General features: G+C 34.7%; 1 protein-coding gene across 6 annotated transcripts in view; it reads left to right on the forward strand.

The window, feature by feature from the left end:
• DYNC2H1 (dynein cytoplasmic 2 heavy chain 1) overlaps positions 1–24,933 on the forward strand; it is a 154,859-nt gene that overhangs the window by 47,716 nt on the left and 82,210 nt on the right. For all 6 annotated transcript variants that reach the window (XR_007201599.1, XM_048294660.1, XM_048294661.1 and 3 more), the window contains exons 53-69: positions 395–476; positions 1,732–1,886; positions 3,560–3,697; positions 6,001–6,114; positions 7,271–7,431; positions 7,590–7,713; positions 8,313–8,434; positions 9,312–9,398; positions 10,755–10,881; positions 12,570–12,711; positions 13,257–13,366; positions 15,801–15,899; positions 17,009–17,132; positions 19,976–20,139; positions 20,862–20,981; positions 23,681–23,815; positions 24,576–24,719. Coding sequence is in view for 5 of the 6 variants with exons in the window: in XM_048294660.1 (XP_048150617.1) it covers positions 395–476; positions 1,732–1,886; positions 3,560–3,697; positions 6,001–6,114; positions 7,271–7,431; positions 7,590–7,713; positions 8,313–8,434; positions 9,312–9,398; positions 10,755–10,881; positions 12,570–12,711; positions 13,257–13,366; positions 15,801–15,899; positions 17,009–17,132; positions 19,976–20,139; positions 20,862–20,981; positions 23,681–23,815; positions 24,576–24,719 (2,148 nt within the window). In the remaining variant the exon portion in view is untranslated. The remainder of the gene's footprint in view (positions 1–394; positions 477–1,731; positions 1,887–3,559; positions 3,698–6,000; positions 6,115–7,270; positions 7,432–7,589; positions 7,714–8,312; positions 8,435–9,311; positions 9,399–10,754; positions 10,882–12,569; positions 12,712–13,256; positions 13,367–15,800; positions 15,900–17,008; positions 17,133–19,975; positions 20,140–20,861; positions 20,982–23,680; positions 23,816–24,575; positions 24,720–24,933) is intronic.

Below are 24,933 nucleotides of genomic sequence, written 5' to 3' on the forward strand. Positions count from 1 at the left end.
TTCTGAGTGATCTCAGTGAAGGCCAATTAGTGGGTAATATGTACATGGGCAGGATGTGGATTAAGACTGTCTTATTTCCTCTGTAATTGTATATACTTTTAAAACTTCCAACATTTGTGCTGTTGTTGGAATCTTCTGAGAATTAGTTGCTCCTTCTTACAGCCAGGAAAATCTCTTCTACTTGAGAGAATAGGAAGTTATCAGTGACATGGAAGGGCAGAATTTATCTTTCTAATGCTAAAAATATTCATAGATTCCTTTTTCTGACTAAATGCATCATTTTCAGTCTTTTCAAAAGAGAAGGTAGATTGAAAGTTTGTGGGTTTTTAAAAAATTGTAACTCGAATTGTAGTTGTTCGTAATTTTCATGCAAAAAATCATGTGTTTTTTTTAGATACCTGAAATGCTTCTGTGTGATTCAGATGAACAAGAAAAGACTGGAAAAACACATAAAGAAGTTAAGAAGAAACATTCAGGTAATATTTAAGTAGACCTACTAGTTATTATTCTTGTTATTAAACACTTGATCCCGTGTTGGGCATAGATAATAACATAGATACTTTGAATATGTCTTTAGTAGCATTTTCATAGACTTTGGTGTCGTTTCCACGGCAGGCATTTTGCACAAGGAAGTATTAGTCTGGAACATACATCCTGGCTGATCAAATGTGGTCTCTTCTGTCACATGCAGGCACTGTGTCTATTCAATTTTATAAACTGATTTAGCTGTATCTTGTTTCTGTCTGTGTCTTCCTTCAATGTGGATGTTATTTTGCAACCCGAAAATTTGATGTTTTGGGATTTTTTTGGTTTATATATTTCATTATTCTTTTTGTAGATTTGCTGGGTTTATTTTAATAATTTCAAAAACTAGTTTCCTGTAAGTAATGCCCCTTTTTCAGAATAATTTGTTTTTATAATAAGACTCCAAGTTTGATCATGTTAAAAATAGAGTCTCGAACATAATCTAAGAGACCAGTGCCAGCACTGACTTGCAGAATACTACTTTTAGCCACTTTCTATAAAAGTAGCACTTAGAGGTCATGGAACCAACAGAATATAAGATGGTAAGTGGTTCAGTTGGAGTTTCTTGTTTTATATTGCTTTTTAATAGGCATTCCTGCCAATCAGAATAATGGCCAAAAATAATATTTAGTGTTCACATGATCATCCCTCTTTATCCTAGATCATCGTACTTAATGCAGGCCGCAGTACTTATTAGAGGCATTCATTTATATGTAGATATGCTTTAGCAATTATTTTCTTTTGTAGGGTAGTGCAGTTTATTTTACAGTATCATCTTTGGGCTTCTTTTGAGAAACTGTTCAACAAACTGAATGGCAGGAAAACTTTTTAGTTTGCCTGTCATCAGAGATAAGGGAGAAGACAAAAACACATGGGCTTTATTTCTAAAGAAGGCCAAGTATTTTAAAATTCAATTTTTGTGGAAGTAGTTTCTTGTATGATTAGCCCTCAGTAATCTGCAGTTAATTTTCCTGGCTTTTCCAAACATCAAACAATTTCAGTATCCTTCTTTCTGAGAAATAGGCATTTCAAATGTACTTACATGTTTCCCTGATAGTACTTTAAAAAAACATAGTCTTTGTGCTTTTTGAATACCCTTAATTCATATCTCAAAGAGCAAGCATATTCTGTTGCTATTTCTTAGTTATTTTAATGTGAGATGAAATTCAGTATAATTTTATCTGTGTAACAAATGATGTTGTACAGGTGATTCTGATTTTCTGAAGTCGTTTTTGGCAATCCATGAATCATGTAAAATATACGGAGCAACACCTAGCAGGTATATGACATTCCTTCATGTATACAGTACCATCAATAACAGTAAAAGAAGAGAGCTAATAAAAAGGCAGAACCACTTGCAGGTATGTGTTTAAAACACTTAAAATATTGCTTTTCAAAATATTCTTGCATTAGGAAATGTCTTGTGTATAAATGGGCTGTAGCTGCTAACATTGTTATGTGATGTGTCCTCTATTGGCATATGCTCATGCTGTGGTTTCAGGAGACAAATAGTATCAATCTTAATGCCCTTCTTTGTTGAAGTGCCTGAAAGAGTGAAAAGTGGTTTTCTTATTTTCATTAATACTTTTTGTCAAGAATGTATCAGACTGGGCGTGTTTTCTTGGAAGAGTAAAACATACTTGAAAGCAATTTACATTTTTTCACCCATGTGTAGTGGAATTGTGTTGCTAAAAACCCATCATCTTTCCATCAATATAAGTCCTGCCTGTGCTTTTATAAATGTTCCCTTTGTAGCTCCATACTCCATCCCTTTATATCTTGACAGCAACTTCCTGCTTCATGTGATTTTCATGTCCTTCTAGTTCACCAAACTGTTACATTCAGTGTTAACCTCATGGTGCTCTTACGTAGCTTTGACCAAGGTTCCCTGTGTTGTGATTTTCTTTTCTTTCTGTTTTGGAATTGATTTTGAATTCCTTTGGCACACATCAGTCCTTTGGACAGTTGTAGCCCAAATGCAGTTCTTCTTGCAGGTGTTGTTTTACTCCTGTGCTGTATGTATAACATCCTTATTTTTGAAACCCATTTGGTATCTTTCCAGTCACACCTACTTCCCTCCCACCAGTATATTTTGGAAAGATCTGTATGGTCCTTTAGGGCAACTTTCATCTTTACCTTTCTCCCACCCCTTTCAGCTCCTCTTCTCAGTGACCCTTGCTGCTATTCAGAACCACACTGGCAGTCTGTATTTTTTTCTTAAAACGCTTGTCCAAACAAAATTACTTCCTTGCCTTGTATTCTGCTTTGCTTTTATTCTGCCTGCCAATATTTTTCCATCACTGTAGTACGCAGTTTAACAAGATTTCAATTTGTAATAATAGAAATTGGATTTTCAGTTTATTTAGAAAATAACTGGGGTTTGTTTGTGGCAAACGCTCATTTGCTTGTTAAATGCTCTGGTTAAATAAAGGTAATAACTTACATGAAAATTAGAAATGTGTATCCTAAATCAAAACATCTTCCAGGTAATTTTTTTTCAAATGTATCTTGAAATATTGGTAATATATAATTAGCATAAAGTAAACAATGTGGAAAGTGTGGGTAAAGAAAATGTTAATATTAAGCTTTATTTTATACATATCTATGATTTTTAGAGAGTGTACAAATATGTAGAAATCAGATAATCTATTTTGTTTAATTCTGTTTAATTTTTATAGATTTGCTTTTATGGGAGATATTGTTACATTGAGTTAATATCAATTAAGTGAAATGCTATTGAATTACTGGCAAAATTGTTATGTGCTAGTTGTTGTTTCATTAAAAGTTTATTATTTTGAGGTTTTTTTTTAATCTTCTTGATGTAGTAATAGATTTTAGAACGACATATCTAGAATTGCCAGATCTCATTTTTAGGTTAAATAATATCAAGAAAATGTGGAAAAAATTAATAATAATAAAAAAAATAAAATTAGTCTACATTATTCTTAGTTTGTCCATACTATTTGTAGCAAACTTCCATTTAAATTCACTTAAAATTTGTTGCTAAATATCTGCTTCCTGTAAACTTTTATAGGCAGGTGTTTCAAAGCTGAATGAAGCTAAAGCCCTTGTAGATGAACTGAACAGGAAAGCTGGAGAACAAAGCATTTTACTCAAAACAAAGCAGGATGAAGCTGATGCTGCTCTTCAAGAAATTACAGTATCTATGCAGGTGCTGTATACAATCACATCAAAAGTGGGGGGAAAAAGAGAAAAAAAGCTGGTTTTCTATCTTTTGTTTCTGTAACTGCCTATGTTTTGTATTCTTTTCAACTGTTACAAAATCTGATGCATTTACAAGAATTTGCCTAAAGGAAGGCATGAGCCCAGAGGCTTGAATAAAGTTGCAACAGGACAGAGCATTATGTAATTTAAATCAGGTTAGAACTGGTTGAGTAGGAAGAGATCAGTGCAACTTTTGTACCTGAGTAGTGTTCACTGTTGTAGTTTAGTCTGTCTGAAAGTTTTCCTAGAGCTTTGTAAATCCAAACTGATCGATTTTATGTTTATCCCAGATAGGAACTTTCAGCTAAATACTTCCAAGTAGCACTATTTTAAGTAACAAGTACCAGGAATTAAATCTGTGGACTGTTAAAAAGTATGTATTTCATGAGGTCTGATTCTCAGAAGTCAACCTCAGAGAAGGTTAGATAATACCTCTATATTCATCACTCTTTGAATCTTTATTCTTCAGCTCAGAAGTACACTTTTTTTTTCAAAATTCTGTAATTTTCTTTAGGAGTGTTTTCTCCGTCAAATAAAATAATTGTGTAGAAAATAGGTCTCTACATTGATGCTTCCTGGAATTATAAATGTAGGATAAGCTGTAATGAGTCTGCTGTGACTGCACTGGGGTTTTTTTTGTTACTGGTTTAATCTGGTCAGTCTGAAGCCCGATGTCGAAGACATTCTGTGTGTGCAGTAAAGTAAATGCCTGATCTTCCACAGCATATTTTTCACAGGCTGTAAAAGTGCATTACTTCCCATCTTTGTAAGTCTCTTTCTGTTGGCAGTTTTTAGTACTTTTGGGCTCTATCTGCCTGCTGTACACTGAATTTGAATAATGGTGATTGGCTTGGTGTATAAATCTGTGTCTGCTTTTGTCCAGTAGAGTTACAGGTATGTGGGTAGCACATACTACACTGTAGGACAAAATAGGCCAAAAGCAATAAAACATGATGGCCCCACTGACATCAGAAAAATTTCAGTGGAAGGCTGATTATTTAGATTAGCATAAAGTATAGGTGCCCTCTAACATTTTAATGTCACTTCAAATGATCTAGGTTACATAACAGAGAGAGCTCTAATACAGACAGACTCTTTTAATCTCCTTTCAGAGAAAGACTTTTGACCTACAACTAAATTTTAAGGTTTTCTTATTCAGAGTGATCATTCAGTACAGGTTCATTTGCATGATGTCTAATCTATTTTTATGTAGCTAATGTTTTATGGATTTGAATGTAATCTTCAGTAACATGCTGCTCTGAAGCTTGGGTTAAGTGCTCAGAGGATTATTATTATTTTAAGATTTTCTCTGCTTTTATGCATCTGTTACCTTCTGTTACATCTTCACTCAGCTTGGCAGTTGCTGGTGATGATAATGTGTTATATACTGGAAAAACCTACACAATGAGCTTCATTGTCTTGTGTCTTCTAGGTGAACTGAGCCTAGAATATTAGTATTTTATTTTGTGTGTTTTATACATTTGTCCTCAATGGATAAAACACATGTAAGGTCCTTTCTATTGTAGTTTTATAGACTAAGTATTAATTGTTGTACTGAAGTGTTTAGCATTCCTGAAGATGGCTAATAGCTACTCTCTGCTGGTAGACACGGGTATGCACAATACAAATCCAGAAACAAAAACCCAAAAACCCCAACAACTTACAGTATAAAGGTAGGACATAAGACAAGTATCTGTATGGACAGATTGGTACAAAATTACAAGTAAAGAAACCATTCCACGATTAGTAATTCTGGGCTAATAAGCTGTAGTTCCAATACAACTGCTGCTTTTATGAACCTGATAGAAAAAGAGTGTTTTAGTGATGTTCTGAAAGAAATTGAAATAGAAATGGGAGCAGGACAAGGCCAATGACAGGAAAATAGTACTTTCAAATGTAGTGAGAATGTTACAGAGGCTGTCACTCCTATGCTTTTAAAGGAAGGCTGACATCTTGATAAAGAAAGGAAAATCAGAAGCAAAGGAAAAACAGTCATAATGAGCCTCAAAGATACACGTACAGATCTGTCTGTGGTAAAGAAAGGGAAGGAAACACAGTAAAAGCAAATTATGCTTATTCCATATACTTTATTTACCTAGGCAACCTGCCTAATATCAAATAGACTCAGATATTTTATTGTAATTGGTGTTGTGCAAAATATTATAATGAAGACTAAAAGAAATAAGAGACCTAAAGGAATAAAATCTGTGTAAATTTGCAAACTAAAGGTATTTTTTTTTTTTTTTACAGAGTGCTAGTGAGCAAAAAGCAGAAATGGAAAAAATAAAACACCGAATAGCAGAAGAGGCTGCAGAAATAGAACAAAGAAAAAGAAAAATTGAAGATGAACTGAAAGAGGTTCAGGTAAGAGCTGATAAGGAAAAGTAATATTTTGCAGTCTGATTTTATCTGACTTACGTCCTGCTGTGCAAAATAGTTTTGCAGAATTTATCCCTGCAATTCTTAAATTTTACTCCAAATTATTTTGATATTAAAACTTCTATGCATTAGAAAACTGTATTCCGTTTGCCAGATAGAGATTGTCATTTTGGCATTTGTGTTCTATTAGATAGTAGTTACAGAAAGAGTTTTCAAGCCAAATACTGCTTTCACCTGCAATTTCTATGCTGCCATGCTCTACAGCTGAGTTCTGATTTTATGGAATATTTTTCAATTACTGATATCTTATATAGACCAACTACATTACGTTGCCTTGATCAAGCTGGTAGTACAGGACTTGGTACTCTCAGCTGAATGGAAATAGTTTAGTGAGAGATAATTTACAGTTATTACTAAATCCTGAAAAGTACATATCCTAATGACACTATAGCAAACTGCTTGTTCAAGAGATTTTACAGCTGTTAAGCATCAGGGTTTTTGGGAGGTATGTGTGTTCAGTCATTGCTTTTAATATGTATTTTTCATCCTATCCATTTAAAATTTATATTAAAGAATAAGGGAACAGTACAACAACTTAATTTTTTTCCTTTTAAATATCATAGGTATCAAGGAATTATATCCTTGTATTGAAAGTGACATGGAACTACAGGATTAGACCCATTCTGTGGTCTTTGATAAATAAGAAGGATGTGCAAGGTGTGCACAGTCTTTAATGATAATCTGTAACTTTTGTTTCCTGACCATTTTGTTGCTTTGTTGATAGGGGTGAAGGATTTGTTTAGCTACTGGAAATGAAAAGCTTTTGTGGCCTGTATTTCTGTGGATGTTTACAAAGAGATCCTCAGTCATGCCTATAAATAGTAATTAGCATCATTATTAAAAGATACCTATATCACAATGTTAGATTATATGATGCTGTTTTATATGGAAGTATACTTGTTATCACTTATTGAATACGTGGCAATTTTTTACTAACTTGTAAACATGAATCTGCATCTATAGTAGTTTCTTAGGTAATAAAATATTTAAAAAGAACAAGAAATTGTATGAAAACTGGAATGGGAAATGTTCACTTTCTCATATCCTCATCTCTCTTTTTAATGTGTCTTCATGTTTTAAGCCACTGGTTAGTGAAGCTAAATTAGCTGTTGGAAATATAAAGCCAGAGGCTTTGTTAGAAATCCGATCACTACGGATGCCCCCTGACATAATCAGAGACATTCTAGAGGGAGTTCTGCGGCTGATGGGGATTTTTGATACATCATGGGTGAGCATGAAGAGGTGAGAATTTTACTTAACCTTTAAAATTAAACACTAATTTACAATATGAACTACTTCCTATTGTATTCTGGAATATGGTCAGAATCCTTGGTTTCATATGGAAATAACCTTTTTAACATTTGTTTCTTCTTTACTTAGTTATTTAATTACTTTTACAGTTTCTTGGCCAAAAGAAGTGTAAGAGAGGACATAGGATCATTTGATGCCCGTAATATTCCAAAAGAAATACGAGAGAGTGTTGAAGAACTTCTTTATAAAAACAGAGCATCTTTTGATCCAAAGGTAATTCCCGATGGCATTATGTAAAATGAAAACAAGCCCAAAAAAAGACCAAAAGAAAGGACATAATTGCCTGGTTTGCTAATATAATTTTTAGGATGAACTTAAGTAAGAGAAAAAGCTTAAGAATTTTGCTTACAGAATTTTTCAGTATAAAGAGATAAAGGTGTATCCAACAGTGAGAATGTGGTTGGTGGGTGAGAAGGGGTGGGGTGAGAAGTCATTATGGGGTCAAGTACTCAAAGATTTTTCTACTGCTGTAAATTAGAACTCAGACCAAGGAATTGTAACTGGCTCCTCTGGCCTCCTTGTAACAGTAAGAGTCTAATAAATCGTTCATTAATTTAAAACTTGTTAATTTCAGTATAGCTTCATAGTTATAAAGATACCCATTGTGGTTTTTTACATGGATTGATGGCCTGCAATATATTCTTAGTAACAATTTAAAAGGTTAGTTCAGTAGAAGAGTTGGCTAATTAACATATTTAAGTTGGTAACTAGAAAATCTGTTGCATACATAAATACTTATCCTGTATTTATCTCTTCTACATTATACTTCAAGGACTTCCTTGTAACAACTTTTCTTCTACTGAATTTTTTAGAATGCTAAACGAGCTAGTGCTGCAGCTGCTCCATTAGCAGCTTGGGTGAATGCCAACATCCAGTATTCCCATGTCTTAGAACGAATTCAGCCTTTGGAAAAAGAAAAGGCTGGCTTGGAAGCGTAAGTTAGACTCTATTACAAAATAAATGTTTTTCATTCCAATGGTGGTGGGTGGAACTAAAGCTGCCAAGGAGGAGTCTGAGTATGAGGAAAGGCTTCTTTAGTTGAGGGTGACAGAGCACTGGAACAAGCTGCCAGAGAGGTTGTAGAGTCTCCTCCTCTGATGATACTAAAATCGTGCCTGGACTCAATCCTGCTTTAGCAGGGGGGTTGGGCTAGATGATCTCCAGAGGCACTTTCCAGCCCCGACCATTCTGTGATCCTGTGTGAATTGAAGTTTATTAAAAACAAAAGAAAAAAGATAACCTCATCCAGAGGTAATAAAAGGTACATACTGACGCAGAAAAAGTAAGTTTGCAATAGTTTCTTTTTCCTGGAAGCTACGCCTTGGATGTCTTTTGTACAATCATGAGTTACCTGTCTCAGCTGAATACTGTCAGGGAGAAATGAGCATCACAGATATGCTTAAAATGTATTCTCTCAGTGAAACCCATGCTATTTATGAGATATATAGTTCCTCTTTTTTCAGCAATGTACCAAGCATTACCAGTTTGTCCTTAGGATCAGAAAGATAAGGCATTGTCTTATGACCATCCGTAACCTGAGGAATCTGTACTGATTGTTTTTCCAGGTATTAAAATTCTGTATTGGAAGAATTTGTTCTCATCTTTAAGGATGGAGTGTTTGGTTTCCATTTTTAAAACTATGTGATGAGAAGTACTCAAAGCTTTGACATGTGAAAACATGTATTTTAATATAAAACACAAGGAAGAACTATTTCCGAGCTATCTCTATGTAAATTACTTTCCTGTTATATTTGCTCTTTTTTTTTTCCCTTTGGGTCCATAGTCTTAAAATAAATATTACATTTTTGTAGTAATCTCAAGAAAACTGAAGACAGAAAACAGAAGTTAGAGGATCTTCTGAACTCTGTTGGTCAGAAAGTATTGGAACTGAAAGACAAGTAAGTTGGGTTCATTTATTTCAAGGTATAAATAAAAGCATTGATGATTTTACAGTATGAATAATGAATTTAAGGAAATGTAAATTCCTGTACTGCAAGATATTTACATCAGAATTAGTGATGCTTAGGCTATCTATACTCTCAGTGGAGATAAATGCTATTAGAATACAGTTCTTGTCTTTGATCAGATGAAATAAATGCTCCTTAAAAGTACCTCCTTCTCACTACTGACTGTGTTGGTAGCCTTCGTTGTAGTCATTGTAGATGTCAAAGGTAGACAGTATGTTTCTCACCTTCTGAATCACAGAGGACTTCAGTGACTCCTTAGGACTTTGGAAACATTCCTACACGAAACTTCTACTGATCACAGCTTGAAGAGAGGCAGTTCTGCTTCTTTTAGGGTGGCCAATTTGGTGACAGTTACTTAGATAGCTATCTCCTCTTTCCTTAGCCTCTCATCAGATCCATGACTCACAGTGGCATGAAAATAGACCTGGTAAACGATTATACTTTCTCCAAATTCTGTTTAATTCAAGTTTTTTAGTTTGATGTTTTTATTATGTACTTCGTATAGGAGATACTTTACAACCTGACATATGTTGTACATATTACTGAAAGTCATGTTTTGTAGTCTGCAGAAACAAAAAAAGGATAATTCTTGTAATTCAGCTATAATTCATTATATACTATATATTAGAGTTAAATATATTACTTTACATACTATATATCATATATTTATAAAGTAATATATAAATATATTACTTTAAAGAGATGGATTAAATGTATTAAGTATTTTAAATATGAATCAAAATAATTAGATAGTGAACATTACAAAATAATACCTAAACCATGCCTGGTTTTTAGGGCATGTTCTTACTTCACATTAGTTTACAAAATAGACTACTGTGCATTGAACTGGAGTCATCCATGTGAGTTAGTAATATTCTTTTTTAAACATTTAATAGATTAAATTGACCAAATGCTTACAAAGGTATGGTATGGTATTGAGCATGCTATTGTCCTCACTAGGTGCAGATCAGAACTTTATACGATCACTAAAATTGTCAGGCTGTTTATATAGAAGAAGGAATGATTTTCAGACATTATAGTCTGTATTTCAAATCTATTTTTAAATGTCACCTATGCATCTATCTAAATTTTGTTAGCTAGAAGTCAACAAGCCCATCTGCCAGTTAGAAGCAGAAGGTACAAAAAAAAGAACTGCTGCAGTTGTGTTCTTCATTAACAATAAGCGAGGCATTCATTACAAATTCAGTCAATTAAACTGCCTTGAAAATAACTGTCCATAAGTTTAGTAGTTCATGGTAGCAATTACAAAGGGTATTTGTTTTACAGGTTCCAGAATAGAACAACAGAAGCAGCAAAACTTGAAGCAGAACTAAGTAAAGCTCAGAAAACGTTGAAAGCTGCAGAGGTACTGATAAGTCAACTCGATAGGGAGCATAAAAGGTGGAGCACTCAGGTTAGTGAAAATTTTCATAAGTACATCTTACAGCTGATAATTTGAGAATACAATTTTTGCACTGTTTGGAGAATGTGAATTACTGCCATTCTGCATTTTTTGATTTTTCATTAGAAAATAAAGCTTTCCTTCTTTCTGAAACTTCTTTTTACTTCACCATACTTGCCACCTCTCTACCAGAAGTGTAAAAATCCCCAGTATTTAATACAAAACATATACAAAATTCTGTGCTGGTTTTCAGTCACAAGAATGTAATTATTATGATGGCTGAATGTGTCAGCAGTTGGACTCTCCAACCTGAGATAAAGCCAAAAGGGACAGATTTTAAATGATCACAGTCTTAAAATGTATCTCCTTTATGCCATCAGTGTTGGAAATGCAGATGTAGGTCTATCCAAAATGATGGGTTGCTTTTGAAGTCTTCACTTAGATGCTTGGAACTTTTCTGCTGTTAAAGTAGGGAAGGTAAGCATACATTGTTTGCTCAAGTGATGTATTTGAGAGAAGCTGTCAAGTCTTTGGAGACACAGGCCCTTTTACAGCCTGAAACAAAAAGGAAAATCTGAAGATATATATGAGGTGAAAATTGCTGTCACCTCCAGAGACCCGTAAGTAACTTTCATGGGTATCTTAAAGCAGAATAAATCTTCATGCAGAGATACATGGTCCTGTCTCTCCAATGATACAGGAAAAAGCCTAAACAATTGACTAAATGCCTGCATTTTGAAGAACCAAAGTTAAGGTTAGATGAATCCTTCTTGTAGGTTGACCACCATACTGGAAAAAAATGGAAGATTATCCTCTGAAAGTCGCTTTACAGCTTTTCCATCTGCTATAGTAAGGATTGGATATATTTGAACCCCAGAGTTTAAATGCTTCTAAAAGTGATTCCTCACAGTTTATCACCCTGGTACATTAAAGAATTCAGACTATCTATTAATGGTATTCTGTAGACTAAACTGACAGCTAAATTAATCAGAAACTCATCCCATAATGAAGACAGTAAAAAGGCAGTATTTTTCTCCCTTTAGGGTAAGGAAGAAACAGTAAAAATTTGCCTTTAATTTGTGTATCAGTATTTGTTTTTAATGTCAGTTTGGTTAAAGTAAAAAAAAAGTGTCAGTAATTTGAAACCAATTATGGCAGTCACATATGCTGTTGATACACTGTATTTTTCTCCAAAACACTGGAACATTTCAAAACTGAGTTGATTTAGTGCAGGTAAATTATTTGACAATATATGATGAATATATTTTATCATGTAAGTGTGCAGTGAATAACAGTAAGTATAATAGTTGTATGTAGTTGTCTGTATACATATTGTAAGTTATACTTACGGCCTGACTGTGACTAGGATCACAGATTTTTTTTCTTACTATAATACTATTTGTCCACTTGCTTATAAATTGAACTGTTCATCAAATTAATGGATTTTTAGCAGTTACATTCTCAGAAATATCTGTCCATGCCCTAGCCCAGAGCTAAAAGGAATTTTCCCCGTATCTCCATGTGTGTCTTAGCTAGGTAGAGATAGCTGAAATGCAAGAAGAGAAACTGTCTCATCTGTATTACCAATGGCAGGCAAACTTAATTCTGACATTTTAGTAACTGATGAGATGTATTAATGCAGTTTTTGTTTGCAAAACACCTATACATTCTGTATATTCTGTACTTTTTTTTTTTTGAAGGTGTCAGAGATAACAGATGACCTGGCTACATTGCCTAAAAGAGCTCAGTTAGCAGCTGCATTTATTACATATCTTTCTGCTGCTCCCGAGGATCAGAGGAAAAACAGCTTGGATGAATGGACCAAATCAGCAGGCCTTGAAAGTAATTTCGTGTGTGTGTTTGTCAGCGTCTGCATGCAAGTAATTAAGCTTGATTGAGGAAGTGAGAAATGCCAGTGAGTTCTTATGAACAGTCTCAGTTGTCTTTGTGATCCCAAATGAGAAGAGACATTTTCTTAATAAATATTTCTACATGCTGACAGATTATTTCTTAGAATCATTCAATGGAATTATTGGGCTTATAAATATTTATAAATAATTGTATCCTTATAGTCCTTGCTTAAAAAGAAAAGTTTACGAAAATGAATGTGTTCACATTAACGGTTGTAAATTTGCCAGTGTATTCTGAATGTTGCTGCTTTTTCAGCAATCATTTTGATCTGTGTGTTAGCAAAGCTATTTAATATTTCTATGACATCAGCTACTTATTAATAATAAGTTTAATAAAAGCAATAAAATAATAGATTAAAGGGAAATCTACAGACCTGCACTCTGTTAGACAAAGTCTCTGTTCTGTATAGACTGGTAAATGCTTTAAAATTATGCAGACTGTAAATGCTGACAGAAACTTACACTTTCATTTGTCAGAGTTCGATTTACGGCGGTTCCTGTGTACAGAAAGTGAGGAGTTAGTCTGGAAAAGTGAAGGTTTGCCTTCAGATGACCTTTCAATAGAAAATGCTCTTGTCATCTTGCAGGTAAATTTGCTTTTTTGGGATTTAGATATTTACAAATTTCAGTAACATGGCAACTTGAACTATTTCATTTGTGTTACTTATTGGCATCACAGAGCACACACACACATAGAAATAAATACTTATGTAGCAATGGATATTTTGTAGCAAAAGGAAAAAAAACCTGTTAAAGGAAATACATGTTTTAATTTTTGCTTTTACTGTTTTATTCCATATCAGTCTGTTCAAGCTTAAAGTGTAAATAGTCATTAACACCAGTACAATCAGTGGAGGATTATGTCCTGTATATGCTCGCTTTGACATATAATTTCTATTTCTTTTTTTCCTCAGAAAAAGGAAAAGGATATATGCGGATACCATTCAAGATCTATATATATATACAGCTAATAATACTTGAGAATGGGAAAAGATTCAGTTTTATTATATATATATATATATATATATATATAAAATACATAATATACAATTATGTATGTAATATTCTAATAATTTATTAGATCTGCTAACAAGTAAATACTTAATGGCTTGAGGGGAAACTGCATTTACCACAGGTGATTTGCTTGGATAATTTATGATTCAAATCAGTTACTGATTTTTCTCCAATTTGAATTTATCTTGCTTTATCATCCTCTTTTAGTAGATCTGTATATTCTTTTCTCAGTTTGATTAAAAAGCTTTTCAATAAATACTGTCTTGTACCATTAAAGCTACTTACATGCTGTAATAAAATCTTATTTTCATTTTTTTCATTAGTTGAGTAGATTGAGCTCTTAAAAATTTCACAGTGTAAAAAGAGCTTTTTGAAGCACTCCCTCAGCTCAAATAATTTTCTTTGTGTACAGTTTTTTTCAGCATCCTTATAAAGCTGAAAATGGTATTTTATCAATGTGATCTACAGTAGAGTTCTCAGCCTCTTGTGTTCATCATATTTTGGTGCTTGAATACTGATTATGTTCCCCTGTCTTTCAATTTGAGATCTCTGTAGTTACTCAGTTTGGAATACTGGAACTCAATCTAAAAAAAAGCCCCAAACTTGGAAATGCTTTTCTCTCAGACTGAACCAGAGAATTGTTGAAAATACATGCTTAAACCTTCAGCAAGTTTGCTGACACAAAACTGGGAGACATGGCTGATACACCAAGATGATCCGAGGGCTGGAGCACATCTGCTCTGAGGATAGGCTGAGAGAGCTGGGGTTGTGCAGCCTGGAGAAGAGAAGGCTGCAGGGACACCTCACTGCGGCCTTTCAGTACTTAAAGAGGACCTACAAAAAAGAGGAAGAACAAGTCTTTACATGGGTAGATAATAAGAGGACAAGGGAGAATGGTTATAAACTAAACAAGGAGAGATTTAGATAAGATGTTAAGTAAAAATTCTTTACTTAGAGTGTACTGAGGCACTGGCACAGGTTGCCCAGAGAAGCTGTGGATGCCCCTTCCCTGGAAGTGCTCAAGATCAGGTTGGATGGGACCATGGGCAACCTGATCTAGTGAGTAGCATCTCTGCCCATGGCAGGGGGGTTGGAACTTCATCATGTTTAAGGGACTTTCCAATCCAAGCCATTCTATGACTGAGTCTCTGATACACAAGAGGTTAAAGTTGAAACTCAGAGAGTCCTTGACAGACTGGAGAAATGGGCTGACAGGAACCTCCTGAAGTTCAGGAAGAGGAATTACACAGTCCTGCACCTGGGTAGTAACAACCCCATGTACCAACATGTGCTGAGGACCAACCAGTTGCAAAGCAGATTTGCAGAAAAGGACCTGGTGGTCCTGGTGGACACCAGGTTGTTCATGAGCCAGTAATGGGCCCTTGACTTCTCCTTGGTGTCCTGGTGGTATCCTGGACAGCTTTAGGCAAAGTCTTGGCAGCAGGTCAAGGGAGGTGATCCCTCGCCTTCACTCGGCGCTGATGAGGCTGCACCTGGACTCCTGGGTCCAATAGTGTGATCCTCAGCACAAGAGAGACATGGATGTACTGGACAGAGTTGAGTGTAGCTTTGTGCCTGCAAAATACTTGTATTCATGATTGTTTCTAAAATGCATTGAGGTCCAAACCCAGAAGTGGCGTAACTTTGCCCACCAGAGGAAGAAAACGGAAAACCAGCAATTCTAAATTTAAAAGCAGCTGTGAATAACAGGAGCTGTAGATTATACTCGTTGAATAGACTCCTGTTTTTAAAAGAAGGTGAAGAATTGCCTGACTTCAGCAGGACAAACATCTAAGTTTGGATTTGGGTGCTCTCCTCTTTTTTTAATGGAGAGATAAAATGAAAGACATAGGTTTCCTTGTCTGTTATTGTTTCTCTAAACAGTGTGTTAATTTAAAAAGTTTTTAAAATATATATTCCATTAGTTTGGGGAAATAAAAAAAAAGGATTTCAATTTTATTCCTAAAATAGATTTTAGTAAATATACTTGTATTTCTTTTTCCCTAGAGTAAAGTTTGCCCATTTTTGATAGACCCTTCTTTCCGGGCTACTGAATGGTTGAAGACACATTTGAAGGAATCACGTTTGGAAGTTATTAACCAACAGGTGCAGTATTTACTCTAGGTCTTTTTTGTTTGAGCTTTCTCTATTCCAAATTTTACAGAGTAGTTTTAAAGGTGTGTGATAGCAATCACCAAAAATGAGTTTATATTCTATGAAGCATATAATTTCTCAAAGAGTTCGAGGTTATTTAAAATTGGAAGGTCAACATCTGGTATTCCTTCTACATGTTTGCTTCTTTGTGCTGCTATCTCCAAGAACGTCATATTCCCTGCTGAGAGGAAGATAGTAAAAGATTGTCAAATAGAGAAGTCTTTTGTATACTTGGTTGCAATTCACTGGATTTCAGGAGTATATATACACTTAATTCCCTATGATTGTTGTGTTGTATTATCTACATTGGAAAGAGTAAGTTTGATTTCAGTTTGAGATTAAGGTACCTGAAATTCATTGTGTGCCTGGAACTGTTTACCTGAGTAGTGAGGCACAGCTCAGTTGTGCACATGTAGGCAGGCATCTGGTGCTATTAAGAAGTTCCTTACTGAACCCCACCTGGCCTCCAAATATTGCTTCAACAGCTCTGTGTAACCCTTGTAGATGCTCTCTGATGGTAGTAGATAATATATCTTTGGGTAATTGATTGTTTCTCCTGCTAGCTGGTTTGCCTGATTACCTTTTAGCCTCTGTTGTCTATATTGTCCAGGATCTGTATTGACTAATGAGATCTTAAGCACCACATGCATGTTTAAACACCTGTTTGCAACAAAAGACTGCATGTAGACCTCTTAATAATGTGAATCCTGTGCATGGTTCAGTTTTGAGACATAGCTACATATTAAAATTTGAGATATGACCAGGACTTCAGGTGCACCTGGCAGACATGATGGTGAACCTACTCTCTTCTGATGGGGCACTTGAAGATCTAGGCATGTTAGATAGGTTTTCTGCATGTCAGTAGCTGAGTAGATCAAATTTATTTCAACTAAACATTTATGGCTGAACCCTGAAGTATCATATGCCTCTAGTAGGATTTTTCATCTGTACTACTGATTTTTAGATTTGGACTATATGGTGTAGTGCCTTCCTACTCATTCTGAAGTGTTCACGTTTTTCAAAGAAGCATGAATCAAAGGAATATATTTTTATTTACCTAGGACACCAACTTCCTAACTGCTCTTGAGCTGGCAGTGAGATTTGGGAAAACGCTTATTATACAGGAAATGGATGGAATGGAGCCTGTACTTTACCCATTGCTAAGAAAAGATCTTGTTGCTCAAGGTAAATCACCAAGATCTTCGCAAATGCTTGTTCAAAACTTCTGTAGTTTAGATCTATTTATATAAAACTTGATTTTTCTGAAAACATGAATATTGTGTAGTTGTTCTCCTCTGTAGTATTAACCTGCTGCTAATGCTTCAGTGCATGAAATATGTTGGAGATACGTTCTTATTTAGTAATTGGAAAAATATTGAAAAGTATTTAAAACTTTTTTAAATTGAAATTAAAATAATGTGTTTTTATCGACTCTTAAAAATTTAAATTTTAAGTTAATTTCTAGTGATGATTTCAGACACATAGTTTTAATTGGAAACTTGGGCCTTAAATAAGCCAGAAGTTACACAGCTGTTTGTGCAATTAGAAATCAAAGGTTTAGGATGTTGGTGTTCCTGCTTCTCTTGCATTTCTCTGAAACTAAAGAAGACGCGCAAATCTGTTCCTGATGTGCCCTTGGAATGGGGAGGGTCATAGAGATCAGCAAAATGGTGGAATTTGGTGAAAGGAGTCCTTAACCAATGCAAGAAAAAGGAAAAAACACAACATTTAAGTTTTGCAATATAATATCTCTGGTTTGGACAGATAATGTGTTCTATCTAACTGTCTATATAACTGCTTTGGACTCAGTTGCTTTAAAAATTTTTTTTTAGTATGAAAAATTGTGATGAAAGTTTAGCAAAAATAAATAGTAATTATGCAAGTATCTCAGCATGAATTTTGTTGTATTATGTTACATATTTTGAAATTATATCACGAGAACTGGATGAATTAAAAAATACAGCAATGTGTGTTTTAAATACTTTCCAAATTACAGTAATTAAAATAGATTTGTATTACCCTTTGTAATCATATTTCTGCCTCAAGTGATAATTTCTCAGCATATACCACAGCATATGCATGTAATTTACTGTATGAACTTTGGGTACTGAAAATAACTCAAGACTTTTTTTGCTGTCATTTCATCTACTATTGAGATCTTAATGATGTGTGAGGTAGCAGTAATTTTTTAAATGTAGGTACATACTAAAAATAAATGCAAAAACCATAGGATTCTTACTTACATTTATCTCCAATATCAGAAAGATCTGTTTAGGGAGAAGAAAGTCAGCCTAGATCAGCCTGCCATTACAGATGTGCTTGCTTGTTTATTCTCATTGAAAGAACACCACCAGAGCAGTGATTTCAGGGGTCTGTGGGGGGTTAGGTAGAGCACTGTAACAATTTTTTTTTTACCCCTCTAGCTTCTGCTGAATTTTGGAAAGCTGATGAGATACAGTATGAGAGATGACTATGTCTGCAGAACTGTGGAGAAAGCAGATTAAATTCAAATATACCAGTTTGTTCAGGAAAATTGCTCATAACACTCAGACATCCTCTTTTGCTTGTTAATGAGCTATGTTAATTCCAGGTCTGTGCAGGTCCAAACTAGAGAGCTGCTATTGGAAAAGGAAGAATGGGTCACTATTTGAACCTTTTCCATCACTTTACAAGCAAGCATGCACTTCTTCTTTTTGTCAAAATGTGGCTGTGGGGGCCTGTCTGCATTATTTGGCTTGTGATGACTGTACATCTCTTCATTACTTGGAATGACATGTTAAGAAAAATGTGAATGTATATACTGTAGTAAATTCGTCTTTGTACAGCTTCCATTTTCTGTTTAACATTTTTACAGCATAGTCCTAAAATTTATACTGATCTTTGGCATAGAGGCAAAATTGGTATGTGATTTTCATCTCTACCAGTGTTTTAGCCAGAGATTTATATTTGTGATCTGCACGCAGTGCTAAAAATAGAGAAGCACCTAAGTATGCCATCTTGGAAAGTTTTCTGTAATGGAAATTTTCACTTTTCATCTTATAATTCTGTTCTTATTTCTTTTTCAGTATCAGGAGGCAAAATCTCACTCTAATCATGGGATTGTCTGAGTCTATTATTTTCTAACCCTGATAGAATGGAAACCTGTTATGGAAGGGGGGGGGGAGCATACATGTAGTTTTATTCTGTAACAGGCATGTTGAGAAAGATTAGGAGTATAAACAGACTGAAACCATGACATTAGTTATTTAATAAATCACTTGTTTCTTTTGTAATATGATTAAATTAAATGTATTTATAGTAATACAAATTTATGAGATATTTCTTGATGGGGTATTTTTCTTTCATTCTACTGTCTAGATATTCCATCATTTTTAGTTTCATAGATTTGCTCTATAACAGTTATCATAGAAAATAGTATCTTAATAGAATTATGATTATACAACAACATCAACCTTCTACAAATAAATGTAACAGATACAGAGATGAAATCTCATGGGTTTGGATGACATTTCAGGAAATATTGAACCATCTTAATTAGCCATTGTATAATAATGGCTAGTATAGAGTGGTAGACCAATGTTTAAAGGTAAAGGAATGTGTTTAAATTATGACAAGACTCATACATAAGGGGGATTCTCGAGGTCATCTTCTGTGGTGTTTTGTCTCCTATTCATGGTCTGAAGATTTCAAGAAGTCATTAGTATTACTTTTATGTCAAGTGCATTTTTTGTCTTTTATGCTTTGTGTTCTGGGTAAGAAAAATTAAATTACTCAGGTGTATTAAATATTCTTACTATGTAATTTCATGTAGTAGTGTTACGTTATTACTTTTCTATCTGTAAAAATCAGGTTAGGATGTGTTCTTTAAATTTTTTGAATTTGTATTTTTTTCCAATCAATTTATAAATACATACTGTAAAATATATTTAGATCCATTGGTCATAAAGTATTACACAAATGCCATTGTTTTCAGATAATTTTAGAATGTTCCAATCAGAGTGAGTATAGCATCTATTTATTATTTACAGGACCCCGTTATGCTGTACAAATAGGTGAAAAAATGATTGATTATAATGAAGAGTTCCGTCTTTTTCTATCTACAAGGAACCCAAATCCCTTCATTCCACCTGATGCTTCTTCAATTGTTACAGAAGTAAACTTTACCACAACAGCAAGTGGCTTAAGAGGACAGGTGGGCATTTAGAATAAAACCAGTGTATGTATAGTAGTGAACATGCATAGCTGCATGCAGCATCTGGAATAAACCAGTGCAGTTTGTGTTAATGGTTATGGAGGTACTTTCTAGCTCACAAATATAAATAGTAAAATTTTTATGTACTTTGGAACCAAGGAGTGAGTCCAGTAGAGAAAATGAAAATGTTCTCATTGACTTCAGCTGCAACAGATTAATTGCTAAGCCTTTGCTTTCTGTTCAAGATGCATTTATGGTACCATGGAAACATTTCTGTTATAGCTCTCCAGTGTCCTACTTAGAGAGTAATGCTGGTACCATCAAGACACTTTGTGTACAGAAAAAATGTAGTGAAACCAAAATACTGTGTATTTTATTTCCTTTAAAATGCTAGTAGGTTTTGGGGTTTTCTCTATAAAGTCTAGAAATCAAAATGTAACATGCAAATGGAAGAAAAAGGAGATAAATTAAGGGAAGAAAATCCCCTCTTTATTTGGTAGGAAACAAGCTTTCTATACTAACAAGATGCTTAGAATGGGGTAGATAGGATGTTCATAAGTAAGATATAATTGAAAATGTGAAGCATAGATAACCACATGGATTTGCTCCTTCCTCTGGCGATAGAGAATTGGCATCATACAATGTATCCATGACAACTGACCCCTCTTTACGTGGAAATGCAGAAAAACCCCCAACTTTGTTTTTGTTTTCTTTGTTTTTAGCTTTTGGCTTTAACGATTCAGCATGAAAAGCCTGATTTGGAAGAGCAGAAGACAAAACTGTTACAACAGGAAGAAGATAAGAAGATACAGTTAGCTAAGCTTGAGGATTCTCTTTTGGAGGTAAAACAAATTTACCTCTTGTATATCTGTTAGACCAGTAAGATAATGATCACATTGGCATGTGTTTGAATGAAGATGCTGGGAGTGTTGGAATAATGAGCCCTCAGGATTTTTGATTACAGAAAATAAAGGCATTATTTGCCTGCACCTGTTGGAAGAGTAGAGTAGATAAAAATGTACATCTGTTATGAAACCGTAGTATTTCAATACATCAAGCATTTTCATAGTTAAATTTATGAATTTGTTGAACTAGATTAGGCTGATTTAGATTGATTAGAAATTTAATTAATTTTAACACACCAAGAAGAGAAACTTTATTAAAAATGATACTATTTCATTCTGAAATTATGAGTTGAAAAAAATACCAGATTTTTAAACTTGTAAATCATGTCAAAGGATTCTTTCTCAACTTGAGAAATGATCCTGTGTTGTGAAAACAATAAAAAATTCCCACTACAAAATTGAAAGATTGCTGAGAGAGACATCTAAAATTTTAAACCTCCACAATTGTTTCTTATTAGCAATGAGCTGTAATATTCTTTCCAGTTAAACATTCCCTGTCTTGCATTTAAAATTAATATTATCAATTTTCAGTTCATCTTTTTATTTTATTGAAAGTATTTATACTCAGAAACAGCTGTTCACCTTATAAGGAAGGATTGTTTTATTTTTTGCCTGTGTCTTGTCATGGATTTCACATAAATTGTACTTCATGCTTGTAGGAATGGATCCTCAAATCCTCTGTCTTTCTGAAAGGTCAGAGATGCAGGGAGATTGACCTGGTGCCTTAAAACCCTCAGTCTGAAGCTAAGTCACAGAACTTTGCAGTGTTGAGTGCAATGGATTAACATAAAATAACAGTTTTTACAGATTAGCCTGGCCATTCATTACACTGGCCCACAAGAGAGCTGGAGAGGGACTTATTACTAGGACATGCAGTGACAAGACAAGGGAATGGCTTTTAGCCTGCAAGAGGGTAGGTTTAGATTAGACACTATGAAGAAATTCTCTGCTGTGAGGGTAGTAAGGCACCAGCTCCTCTGGGAACCTCTGGGAACAGGTTCCCCAGAGATCTTGTGGATGCCTCATCCCTGGAAGTGTTCAAGGCCAGTTTGGATGGAGCTTTGAGAAACCTGATGTAGTGAGTGGCATCCCTACCCATGGCAGGGGAGTTGGCACTAGATGGTCTCTTCCAACCCAAACCATTTTATGATTCTATGATTAGTAGCTCAGTTTTAGAATTCTGCATATAATTATCTGATGTGATTTGAATTTCCACATTTACAGTCCCTATTGAACTCCCTATTAATTCTCAAATACTAAGCTCAGCCCTTTTTTAAAACTCTGGTGGGGCAGATTTCTCTTACAGGAAGAGGGAAACTTGCTCTCCAATAAAATTCCGTATCCAGATTTGACCATTTTAACATCTTATTGTCTACCAGAAGCTGAGGGTTCAGAGATGCAACAAAACCAATTTCACTTTTTAGGACACACTTTTTCTGCGATCCTGGAACTCAAAAATCTTTTTCATTTGTCCAATCTGAATTATCAGGTACAAACCTGAAGTAGTTGATGCCGCAGCTGTCTGCAACAAAAAGCATCCAAGTACTAACAGCAAGGTTGTTCTTCTTAGCGCTGCAATCAGGATGCTCTTTGACCCTGAAGAAAGAAACCTAAAGCTCAGTGAAAACTGGCAGGTGCTACATGGACTCTGTCAACAAAGAAGTCAATGTTGGATGAGGTCTAGCTAAATTTAAGTTAGTCTTAAAGCAACGTTGCCGTTCCGTCTGAAGTACTGTACTGGTTTTTTACTGGTGCTCTTGCTGTCTCATAGCTCACAGTATGATTCCTCATAGATTAATTGGACTCTTCGAAAAAGTAGGTTATCTTGTCCTAAACTTGTTTCAGGTAGAGAAGTAAGTGCATTCTACTACTCTTAACTGGTGAATCTCTGCCTCTGGATATGCTAAAATGCTGTCCTACAGGTGGTTGCTCAGAACTGGTTTGACTGACAGGCAGCCAATTTTCTGTCTGACTAAAATAAATGTATTGATGCGTATTTACTGAAGGTTAGTAAAAAACCTTTAAATATAAGTGAACTATTCAAGCTTTTCCTACTAATTAGAAGTGAAATTAATCGCTTAATTGCTTAATTTAATGAGGAGAACTCAGGAAAACTGTGGGGTAATCTCAAGGATTTTGAAGTGATCTCTGATTATGAAATATAAATTGTTGTAATGTGAATATTCACTGTTGGAAATGAGAACTAGATTGTATAGGAGATATTGGAATGCTTTTGAAGGAAAACGAATTTATGAATGACTGTGTACAGGAAGTTGTTACAAGTAGCCAACTTCAGGATAAATGGGAAGTTAAACACAAGAAAAAAATACCCTAATGTGTATTTACCATGGGGATTTTAGTGCCTAAGACTGTGATCATAGAAATCATTCTCAAAAGCCTGCTGATGACCTATGTTTCAGAATCTGGATTTTTGGAGTATGTTCTTGAGCTTTATTTTCCATACTTCTTTAAAAAACATCTCAGTTTTTGGTGTAACCACCTGTTTTCTAGTACTGTTGAGATGCATTCAGTGATTCAGACATATGTACAGGTCAGAAAGATGGACAGCTTCCAAAATGGTTACTTTACAGGATTTTTTATTTTTAATGTAGCATAGATTACTTTCTTTTTTCCAGACACTTGCCACATCACAAGGCAATATACTAGAAAATAAGGATCTGATTGAATCTTTGAATCAAACTAAAGCAAGCAGTGCACTCATCCAAGAATCACTGGCTGAATCTTCCAGACTTCAGAGTTTCCTTGATAAGGTAGGAGAATATTTTAATCTTTAAGTGCTGTTTTTCTCCTGCTAAAAATAGTCATCTTTTATCTAGAGAAGATACATATATCCACAGGGCTATAAGATGAGTAACCTATTAAATTAGGTTTTTTTTGAGTAAATGATATTTGGTATATGCAAATACATGCAGTATTTTCAGTAATTAAAATGCTTTGTTTTGTATATGCTGAATAGTTACACAATTTAAAGTCTGCCAGTTTGAATTAAAGGAATTTTGGCAAATCCTGCGTTTTGACTTTATTTTTGCCATCCACTATTGCAAACATTATAGTTCATAAGGATGTTTTTGCTTAGTATGCCCCTTGCTATTGGAACAGTTTAGATCATGGGTGATGTTATTCATCTGACATCCTCCTCTTTTTGTGACAGATTTCAGAGTTTTCTTCTGTGTTCTATTTGTTTACCTTAAAATTTCCCATTGAATTTTGGGATGTGTTCTGTGATGGGAGAAGACCTTAGTGCCCTAGGGATTAATTTCCAACATGTTCTTCGTCATTTAAAGAATTTTTTGCTAAAAATGTTTACTTCCAACTTTGAAATCTAAGGACAGTGTTGAAGTCTGGAGTGCTGGTCCCTCGATGTGAAGGCTTGGAAAGGATTCAGTTTTCTAAAGCACTGGGAGTCATACGAATTGTTTTCTCAGCAGGAGGAGTAAATGTTTATGCAAAAATCAGTAGGTGGCAGTAATGCACCTCCTTTTTTCATATGTGTGTTGTTTTTCTCCACAGGAGAGAGACGCCTATCTCCCTTTGGCTGAGAGTGCCAGCAAAATGTATTTCATTATCTCTGACTTGTCCAAAATTAATAATATGTACCGCTTTAGTTTGGCGGTGTTCCTGCGGCTTTTCCAAAGAGCTCTGCGAAGCGAGCAGGTATTTTCTCTTCTCCTGAAGCTGCTAATGCTGCAGAAGAATCCATCTGCTTTGATCCTTAGAATTTATTAGTTACTCTGGACATTTTTTTAAAAAAACTTAGAATAACTGATGATTAAGTGTATAATAAGTAGTGATGTTGACCTGTGGTGTTTAGATGTTCAGAATACAGGCACATGGACTTTTAAATTATCTTATGTTGTATATAAATCAG

Source organism: Corvus hawaiiensis, chromosome 2, assembly GCF_020740725.1.
Source record: "Corvus hawaiiensis isolate bCorHaw1 chromosome 2, bCorHaw1.pri.cur, whole genome shotgun sequence".
Classification (NCBI taxonomy): domain Eukaryota; kingdom Metazoa; phylum Chordata; class Aves; order Passeriformes; family Corvidae; genus Corvus; species Corvus hawaiiensis.